This window comes from Salvelinus fontinalis, chromosome 6 (genome assembly GCF_029448725.1).
Source record: "Salvelinus fontinalis isolate EN_2023a chromosome 6, ASM2944872v1, whole genome shotgun sequence".
Taxonomy (NCBI): domain Eukaryota; kingdom Metazoa; phylum Chordata; class Actinopteri; order Salmoniformes; family Salmonidae; genus Salvelinus; species Salvelinus fontinalis.
This window is the reverse complement of record NC_074670.1, coordinates 47,661,165-47,671,855: the sequence shown is the minus strand read 5'-3', so window position 1 is coordinate 47,671,855 and position 10,691 is coordinate 47,661,165. Positions and strand designations below refer to the sequence as shown.

The 10,691-nt window shown below is 45.1% G+C and overlaps 1 protein-coding gene across 2 annotated transcripts in view; it reads right to left on the bottom strand.

Moving 5' to 3' along the window:
- LOC129857951 (protein diaphanous homolog 1-like) overlaps window positions 1-10,691 on the bottom strand; it is a 73,327-nt gene that overhangs the window by 17,536 nt on the left and 45,100 nt on the right. Inside the window, exons 2-9 of one of the 2 annotated variants that reach the window (XM_055926667.1) lie at window positions 9,338-9,364; window positions 4,411-4,572; window positions 4,091-4,192; window positions 3,607-3,821; window positions 2,357-2,560; window positions 2,015-2,231; window positions 1,447-1,565; window positions 675-791 (exon numbers count right to left, since the gene is read on the bottom strand). In XM_055926667.1, coding sequence (XP_055782642.1) covers window positions 675-791; window positions 1,447-1,565; window positions 2,015-2,231; window positions 2,357-2,560; window positions 3,607-3,821; window positions 4,091-4,192; window positions 4,411-4,572; window positions 9,338-9,364 — 1,163 coding nt within the window. The remainder of the gene's footprint in view (window positions 1-674; window positions 792-1,446; window positions 1,566-2,014; window positions 2,232-2,356; window positions 2,561-3,606; window positions 3,822-4,090; window positions 4,193-4,410; window positions 4,573-9,337; window positions 9,365-10,691) is intronic. The other variant, XM_055926668.1, reaches the window with a different exon arrangement.

The window sequence follows — 10,691 nt, the reverse complement described above, 5'->3', positions numbered from 1 at the left end:
TCTCAACTCAGATCTGAGTGATTCTAGGAAACTGCAGCTGTAAGGCTGCTGCTAGAAAAAGTACCCTGAAAATAAGAGAAGGAAATAAGTGTGTGTGTGTGTGTCATACTTCTACAGCTTATTCTCTCTCTCTCTCTCTTTTCCTCTTTCATTCCACCCTCGACTTCTCTCTCTCTCTTTTCCCTCGCCCTACCCCTCCCCTCCACAGTGAAAGCTCACTGGCTTTGGGGAACATTAGCATATTTACGGAGATAGGAGGTGAATGTGCTCATTTCTATTCAAACCTCTCCTGCGTGTATTCATTTCACAGCTTTGAAATGGCGCGCCGAGAAGACAGACCGAGGAAATGGAGAGAAAAAGACGGAGAGATAGAGGGGAAGGGGGGGAAAGAGAAGAGGTCCAGAGGGATCCAGAAACAGTGGTAGAAAAAGGATAGAGCGAGAAAGAGAAGGAGTAAGAGAGAGAGAGAGAGCGAGAAACGGAGGTACAGAAAGGAGAGGGAGAGCGATGCAATAAGTTGCCTCCGGGTCATCACAACAATATATGTTCTGAGTCACACCGTAGTAGAGCGGGAGGGAACAAAAGGTGTGTGTGTGTGTGTGTGTGTGTGTTTGAGAGAGAGAGAGAGAGAGAGAGAGAGAGAGAGCGAGTGCATGTGATATTATGTCCCTTACCTGACCATGTAGTCGTTGCGAACCAGCAGCAGGTGCTGCATCAGAGACAGGAAGTGTGTTTCGGCCTTGGAGTCTTTGACCGTGTTCATCAGGATCTGGAACACCTCGGTCACATCAGTACGAGCGCATGGTTAAGGACCACGACCTCAAGTGGTCAGATAGGAACATTTTTAAATCCACATCTTCATCAACGCCCTGAATCAATCCACTCCTACTACTAAGAGATAATATTGTGTTTAGAGGCAAGCCAATCTACAGTAACCCGGTTCCAATATAGTTTACTACCGCGGTACATGCAGTAGTCATTGTGTTATATTGTGAAGGATTATGCGGCAAAGACAAAGCCCTGTTACAGACTGGTATCAGCATCTGATCAAAGGCTAAGTAGCTTCCTGATCAGTCTATTACTGTGATCAAACGCATCTCAGCCATGGTGACCAGAGCCAAAGCAATCAACAAGGTAAAACAAAAGCACTGAATAATTCCTTGTACTGAGAAACTATTTTGGCACCTTGGAGCCACCTGGTGGTGAAATGTAGGAATGTACGTTAGAGGACAGTGACCTGACTGGTAGGTTGTGACCTGACTGGTAGGTTGCACCCTATTCCTTATATAGTGGGCTACGCTATAGGCCGTGATCAACAGTAGTGCACTATATAGGGTACAATTTGAGACACAACCATACGATAAACTCGTATCACTTTAACATCTGAACCAAAGTAACGTCTTCATAGAGGGACTTGTTTGAGCCTCCCTGGAGGTGGAAGGATATTCCATCTCGATGCGCACGTCGCTGAGGCGGGCCTGGAGTTCATCAGAGTCATCCTCGGCCTGCTCGTCAAAAACACTGAGCTGCACCCTCAGCTCATCATTCTCTATGGTCCGAATATCCTACAGGACCCAGGGAGGTGGGATGAGAGAGGGGAGGAGGGAGAGAGACAGAGGGGAGGTGGGATGAGAGAGAGAGAGAGAGGTGGGAGGAGAGAGAGGGAGAGGTGGGAGGAGAGAGAGGGAGAGGTGGGAGGAGAGAGAGGGAGAGGTGGGAGGAGAGAGAGGGAGAGGTGGGAGGAGAGAGAGGGAGAGGTGGGAGGAGAGAGAGGGAGAGGTGGGAGGAGAGAGAGGGAGGTGGGAGGAGAGAGAGGGAGGTGGGAGGAGAGAGAGGGAGGTGGGAGGAGAGAGAGGGAGGTGGGAGAGAGAGAGAGGGGGAGAGAGGAGAGAAGAGAGAAAGAGGGAGAGCAAGAGGGAGGGAAGGGTGGGTTGGAGATTGGAGAGGGGGGTTCAATAAAAACCCAAACTTCCCTGGTAAACATGAGTGTGTGGAACCTGTCTGCGTGACTCACCGTCAGCAGGTCTCGCAGGCCCAGTCTCAGCAGCTCTGAGCGGATGTGGATCCTGTAGTCCAGCTCTTCTCCTCGACTGATGAGAGCGTTGATGAGCTGCATACAGCCATTCTTCAAGGCGATGTTGGGCTTGTTCATACCTAAGAGGAGTGGCTGAAACCTCTCATTGTCCTGCTTTTCTGCCTCCTCAGTGATGGCCTCCAGAACACGCTCATGACTACAGAGTGAGTTACATATTAATGCACAGAAATGTACACACACACACACACACAGAAACACACTCACTCAAGACAGGCAGACACATTCTCCCACTCACAGACACACCCCTAATCAGATACTTACAGGTTGTCAGGGTGTTCCAGGATGCAGATGGCCGAGAGCAGTTTGACCACATCCACCATCATGTGAGGGACCCGGGGGTTGATGGCTCGGACCAGCAGAGGGATGCCCTCGGCAGACGTCAACATGGCCTTCAGACCATACTTGTTGTTCATGAAGGCTTTGAGACAGCGCACAATCTCGTGTTGACACTTCATGCCCATGTTTCTAACCGGAGGCAAGAGGAGAGGGAAAGGCGTGTTATTGTCCATAAGGGGTTTCCAAACAAAACAAGTGAGTTTGCAAATCTACTGTAGTGTATAGGAATAAGAGGGTGTCGGCGTCTTACCGGTGCTCGTCTCTCTCCTACGGGAGTTAGGGTAAATGCCAAAGTGGTAGGAGGGGCGTAAAATTGGGTAAGAGGGTGTTGATGTCTTGATGAAACTATAAAATCTGCGATCCGGAGAACGCGGACGTAATCACGGGATCCTGACATTAAACCGGAATTCATCAATATATATATATATTTTTATTGAACTTTATAGGGAACAAACTAAATGTATTTGCCAAAGTTAATCATAAGACATGAACAGAACGCAACAGTGATTTGTGTTTCCTGCAACTTTCTGAAGAGGCAGCTTGGTGTGGTCGTTAGCGATGATGCTAATGAAAACAGTCTTCTGGTAGATGGGAAAGGCTTTCCCCAAAAAACCTTCTCAATTAAACGTTAAACTACAAAGTAGCCCGTGCCTATCTGGCGGAATGATATCACGATCATTTGCGTCGATCCAGCGGGTATTTGTCGTGCAAACTCTACCGTCACGTGTGAGCTACAAAAACACAGCTAAACAACGGTCTCTTGCAAGGTGTGCACCGCAATGAAAAAGGGTAACTACACCCACAAAATCTACATTTCAACAACAAAAAAGTTGTCTTCTGATGTGGTTAAAACATTGTTGTGGCCTTAGAACATCCAAACAAGTTGTTTTTCTATTTTATAAAGTGTGATTTTTGAGTGAAAACTTGAAAGAACTGAGGGAAACGGACACCTGGAAAAGGTAAACTGAGACAAGGAATTTTTTTGGGGGGGGGAAATCTATGGAATCAGGCAAAAAAGAAAACTGATTTAATTAAGCTCTACTTCCAGGTACTGGTCTCTTTCCTCCTGGAGTTAACATGAGGGTAAAAGGGTTGAGAAGGTTAAGAGCGGGTTAGACGGGGTATGGGGGTAGCTAGGTAGGTAACAGGGGAAACAGGAGCTTGATATATCTTACGTGTACTCGTCCTTCTCCTCCTGGATTTTCCTCATGATGTTGAGCAGCAGAACCAGGCCCTCGTCTCCAAAGTTCTGCACCCAGCTGACAGGGTTGTTGTTGAGGGAGACCCGGAGTGATTCCAGACAGCCCAGGAGCTGTGCGTCTCTGGGCTCAGTCCTCAGCTCCTGGATGTATATCATGGCTGACTTGGAGCTCTCCTTCCTGTTCTGACCCTATCTCACACACACACACACACACACACACACACACACACACACACACACACACACACACACACACACACACACACACACACACACACACACACACACACACACACACACACACACACACACACACACACACACACACACACACACACACACACGGTAGCAGTATAAAAGGACATAAAGAGGACAAGTTACAGCTGCTCCAAGTCTACTGTGTAGGTTATGAAGGTGGGACTGATCGTTACCCCAGTACCTCAACCTTTGTTACTCACAGCTTTGGACGTGTGGAGGTACTGAGACACCATCTCTCGCTTGATGACGATGTCTTTCGCCCGCAGAGGCCGCTGCTTCTCCTCGTTCAAGTTCATATCCACCTGGAGAGAGAGAGAGAGGAGGGAGAAAGAGACGGGGGAGAAAGAGCAAGCGAAAAAGGGAGGGGAGAGCGAGCGAGAGGGAGGGGAGAGAGAGAGAGAAAGGGGGGAGACAGAGAGAAATACCTTTAAGTCAGCGTCCCAAAAGACACAGACAAATAGCCTGGAGTCCACACCCAGTAGACAATCATTGTCTCTTTCTTTAACCCTCTCTCTCTCACCAGCATCTGTTCGAAGAGTTCCAGGACGTATTCGTCAGGGTGGTCGTGCAGCATGGTCCCCTGGGTAGGAACCTCGTAGTGGGCAGCGTTGGAGTGGCGCTGCCCGGCTGCATGAGGCTTCTCCTTGTCCTTTTTCATCCTCATGCTGGTGAAACGCTCCAACTGCAGGGGGGTCAAACGACAGTGGTCAGAGGTCACACCAGGGAGATATGAGGGTTATCCCAGTTCAACCCCAACCCCTGTGGATTGGATAGGTCAGGGCAAAAAGGTTGATTTGGAATCGTGCATCAGATTGCAGTGGACATTCAGACGTCATAAATGACTAAATATCACGGTGAAACACCTTCAGCTTCACTCATGTGTGTGCTAGAATGAAATGAAGCAGGATCACAGGGTGATGTCATCAACATAACAGTTCCCTCCAAAGAGTAGGTCTCCAACGGAAACGTCTGTGGAATAGGCTTGGCCTATATACTGTACATACCGTTTACCGGGGTACTTGGAAATAGCCACTGGTTGGTTTTTCAATATCATCAAAACTATTTATTACAAGCTTTGCAACACATTCATATTTGTAGCTACTTTAACCTCTACGGGATCGGTATCCACCCCCACGGGACAGTTAAGCTAACGCAGGCTAATGTGATTAGCATGAGGTTGTAAGTAACATGAACATTTCCCAGGACATTGACATATCTGATATGGGCAGAAAGCTTAAATTCTTGTTAATCTAACTGCACTGTCCGATTTACAGTAGCTATTACAGTGAAAGAATACCATACTATTGTTTAAAGAGAGTGCACAATTATGAACTTGAAAATGTACAAATAAACCAATTAGGCACATTTGGCCAGTCTTGAGACAACATTTTGAACAGATATGCAATGGTTAATTTGATCAGTCTAAAAATGTGCGTACAATGCTGCCATCTAGTGGCAATCAAATTTAAATTGCACCTGGGTTGGAATAATACATTATGGCATTATAATACATTATGCATTTCAAAGACGGTACAACAACAACAAAAAACGCATGTTTTTCCCCCTTTGTATTATCTTTTACCAGATCTAATGTGTTATATTCTCCTACATGCATTTCACATTTCCACAAACTTCAAAGTGTTTCCTTTCAAATGGTATCAAGAATATGCAAATCCTTGCTTCAGGTCCTGAGCTACAGGTAGTTAGATTTGGGTATGTCATTTTAGGCGAAAATTTTTAAAAGGGGGGCGGATCCATATTTTGTAAATACCTGCACTCAACTTGTGCAATACGTTAGGAGATAAAGCAGATCGCGTTCTTGGCTGGCAGCCACACAAGTAAATTAATTTACATCGAAAAATCTACGTATTTTTTGCAAAAACGATGCATGGACATCATTTGTCTAATGTTTATGATAGAGAGAATGTAGCCAGCTGCATTTACAAATGTTTTGCTTAAAGTTAATCTGCATTTTACAGGAGAAAATAAGGCTGGCTACACAGAAAAGCACCAGAGAGAAGTAGCTACACATCAGTCAGAGCTCTGTCTGCTGATAGAATGCCTGTTTGTGAATTCTCATCCAAGTGGATAAGTGCAACTAAAGCACAAAATGAGTCTGATGCCGAGCAGAAATGACAGAAGCACTTTAGAAATAGGTTTACAAGACGCAGCAAGATATTATGGGTGTTATATTGTTTACCTGAATTTAAAAAACAAAGAATTCTGAGTTAATGCTAGCCCTAAGTTTGCATGTATATTTTAGTAATTTAGCAGACGCTCTTATCCAGAGTGACATACAGGAGCAATTAGGGTTAAGGGCCTTGCTCAAGGGCACATTGGCAGATTATTAATCTAGTGAGCTCAGAGATTCGAACCAGTGAAAAAATGAAATTTGGTTCCTCCTACCTACAGTGCTGTCGGGAAAGTATTCAGACCACTTGACCTTTTCCACTGTTACGTTAAAGCCTTATTTTAAAATGGATTAAATAAAAAAATCCTCAGCAATCTACACACAATACCCCGTAATGACGAAGCGAAAACAGGTTGACATTTTTGTAAATGTATTACAAAAAAATCCCAGAAAAAGCTAATTCACATAATTATTCAGTCCCTTTATAATGACTCAAAATTAAGCTCAGGTAAATCCTGTGTCCATTGATCATCCTTGAGATGTTTCTACAACTTGATTGGAGTCCACCTGTGGTAAATTCAATTGACTGGACATGATTTGGAAAGGCACAAACCTGTCTACATAAGATCCCACAGTTGACAGTGCAGGTCAGAGCAAAAGCCATGAGGTCGAAGGAATTGACTGTAGAGCTCCGAGCCAGGATTGTGTCGAGACACAGATCTGGGGAAGGGTATCAAAAAAATGTCTGCAGCATTGAAGGTCCCCAAGAACACAGTGGTCTCCATCATTCTTAAATGGAAGAAGTTTGGGACCACCAAGACTCTTCCTAGAGCTGGCTGCCCAGCCAAACTGAGCAATTGGGGGAGAAGGGCCTTGGTAAGGGAGGTGACAAAGAACCCGATGGTCACTGACAGAGCTCCAGAGTTATTCTGTGGAGATGGGAGAACCTTCCAGAAGGAAAACCATATCTGCAGCACTCAACAAATCAGGCCTTTATGGTAGAGTGGGGGCACGGAAGCCACTCCTCAGTAAAAGGCACATGACAGCCCGCTTGGAGTTTATCAAAAGCACCTAAAGACTTCCAGACCACAAGAAATAAGATTCTCTGGTCTGAGGAAACCAAGATTGAACTCTTGGCCTTAACGGCAAGCTCCCCGTCTGGAAGAAACCTGGCACAATCCCTACGGTGAAGCATGGTTGTGACAGAATTATGCTGTGGAGATGTTTTTAGTGGCAGGGACTGGAAGACTAGTCAGGATTGAGGGAAAGATGAACGGAGCAAAGTACAGAGAGATCCTTGATCAAAACCTGTTCCAGAGTGCTCACGACCTCAGACTGGGGCGAAGGTTCACCTTCAAAACAGGACAACAACCCTAAGCACACAGCCAAGCCAACGCAGGAGTTGCTTTGGGACAAGTCTCTGAATGTCCTTGAGTGGCCCAGCCAGAGCCCAGACTTGGACCCGATCAAACATCTCTGGAGAGACCTGAAAATAGCTGCACAGCAACGCACCCCATCCAACCTGACAGAGTTTGAGAGTAATCTGCAGAGAATGTGACTCCCCAAATACAGGTGTGCCAAACTTGCAGCGTCATATGCAAGAATACACCAGGCTGTAATCGCTGCCATATTTGCTTCAACAAAGTACTCAGTAAAGGGTCTGAACACTTATGTAAATTTGAGTTTAAAAAAATACATTAAAAAATATATATATATTGTCATTATGGGGTATTCTGTGAAGATTGACGAAAACAACAGTTTAATCAATTTTAGAATAAGGCTCTAACCAAAAAAAAAAAAAAGAGAAACGTGAAGGGGTCTGAATACTTTCCAAATGCACTGTATTCAGTAGACACACTACATGGCTATACACAGAAGTATGTGGACACCTGCTCGTTAAACATCTCATTCATAAAATCATGGGCATTAATATGCAGTTGGTCACCCCCTTTGCTGCTATAACAGCCTCCAATCTTCTGGGAAGGCATTCCACTAGATGTTGGAACATTGCTGCGGGGAATTCCTTCCATTCAGCCACAAGAACATTAGTGAGGTTAGACAAAAATGTCGGGCGATCAGTCCTGGCTCGCAGTCGGCATTCCTATTCATCACAAAAGTGTTTGATGGGGTTGAGGTGCAGGCCAGTCAAGTTCTTCCAAACCGATCTTGACAAACCATTTCTGTAACGATCTCGCTTTGTGCATGGTCATGCTGAAAAAGGGCCTTCCCGAAACTGTTGCCACAAAGTTGGAAGCACAGAATCTTCTAAAATGGCATTGTACGCTGTAGCGTTAAGATTTCCCTTCACTGGAACTAAGGGGCGTAGCCCGAACCATGAAAAACAGCCCCAGACCATTATTCCTCCTCCACCAAACTTTACAGTTGGCACTATGCATTGGGGCAGGTAGCATTCTCCTGGCTGGCGCTTGGCATTGTGATCTTAGGCTTGTGTGTGCGGCTGCTCGGCCATGGAATCCTATTTCATGAAGCTCCAGACGAACAGTTCTTGTGCTAACGTGGCTTCCGCAATGAGTTTGGAACTTGGTAGTGAGCGTTGCAACCAAGGGCATACGATTTAAGCACTACCCGTTTCAGCATTCCCGTTCTGTGAGCTTGTGTGGGCTACCACTTCGCAGCTGAGCCGTTGTGGCTCCTAGACATTTCCACTTCACAATAACAGCACTTACAGTTGACCGGGGCAGCTCTAGCTGGGCAGACATTTGACGAACTGACTTGTTGGAAAGATGGCATCCTATGACGGTGCCACATTGTAAGTCACTGAGCTCTTCAGTACGGGTGTACTGCCAATGTTTGTCTATGGAGATTGCATGGCTGTGTGCTCAGTTTTATACACCTGTCAGCAACAGGTGTGGCTGAAATAGAAGGCGTGTGGACATACTTTTGGCCATGAAGTGTATAACTTCATGAGCTGGATTGCTTGTCTTAGCAATTTGTTCATTTTCATTTGCGCTCTTTCGCATATTTAGCTACCAGCCTCCATTGAAATTCTCTATTCCTTGGGCTAATTTTGTTAGCATTCTGGTAATAGAGGCACAATGGGCTTTTAGTGCGTTATTTACCAGTAATACCGTAAATACCGGGGTAGGCCGTCGTTGTTCTTAAACTGACTTGCCTAGTTAAATAAAAAGGTTAAATACATTTAAAAAGTAAAATAACCTTTGAGTAGCAGACTTCCTGTGAGATCATAGCTTGTTTAGTAGTGGACTACAGGGTGAGATGAGATGCAACTAAACAGTCAGATGATTATGACTGGGATGTGGGCACACAAACACACACACACACACACACAACCTACCTCATCAGGAATCAGCCGTTTGAGTTTCTGTACAGAGAGGGGAGGGGGAGGAGGTTGAGAAAACGAGTGAAAGAAATCAATGGGGAGATTGAACAGGGGAAGAGGGAGACAATGAGGTAGACGGGGAGATCGAGGGAGGGATTAAGGGACAGACAGAAGGAGAGAAAGAGAGGGAGTGGGGGAGAGAGGAAAGGATCAATTAGGATCAGACAGGGACAGTCTCTACAAAGGTCATTATTAATCGTTGCGGACAGAGGGGAACAGGCTACAGGTAGATCAATATTACAACAACAGACCACTTCATTAAAACATAGGTAGATCAATATCACAATAACAGACCACTTCATTAAACACAGTTACACATTACACACTGGATCAATCAAGAAAATACACACTTAGATTAGCTCACTAATTCCTCTTGTATGACGTTATGGATCATCTGAACAATTCCACATTCAGGGATTGATCCATTTTATTTTGAGATTAGGGGATTTATGATTTTTTGACAGGTTAAAAGGCAGAATCACAGAACAATTGCACTAGCAAATCTTTGCCACAAGGTGTCAGGCTACACCAATGAATATCCTGGTGAAGGCAGCGTCTCAATTGATAATTGGCCAACACCAGGTGGCGCTGAAGATCCCACACAAATCCAAACACAACTACGGAAAGCTTATGGTGCAAGTTCCTCACTTCCTATGTTTGCATTCTACTCTATTAGGCTACATAACTGCAAAGATAAGCCAGAAATAAGATGCATGATCTCTGTAACGGTGCTTCCAAACTAGCAGACATGGCCCATAATGACTGTCCCACATTTTTTATTTTATTTTATTTCACCTTTATTTAACCAGGTAGGCTAGTTGAGAACAAGTTCTCATTTGCAACTGCGACCTGGCCAAGATAAAGCATAGCAGTGTGAACAGACAACAACACAGAGTTACACATGGAGTAAACAATAAACAAGTCAATAACATGGTAGGAAAAAGAGAATCTATATACAATGTGTGCAAAAGGCATGAGGTAGGCAATAAATCGAATAATTACAATTTAGCAGATTAACACTGGAGTGATAAATCATCAGATGATCATGTGCAAGAAGAGATACTGGTGTGCAAAAGAGCAGAAAAGTAAATAAATAAAAGCAGTATGGGGGTGAGGTAGGTAAATTGGGTGGGTAGTTTACAGATGGACTATGTACAGACTATGTCACATGCCAGCATCTGGAGCCAATCAGCAGCCACCCAGAGGGTCACAGGCCACAGAACACACACACTGAACAACAACCTAGGCTCAACATGTTCAACGGGTTCAGACAGTCAACCTTCAGGAGAAGACAAACAGAGGAGCGCGC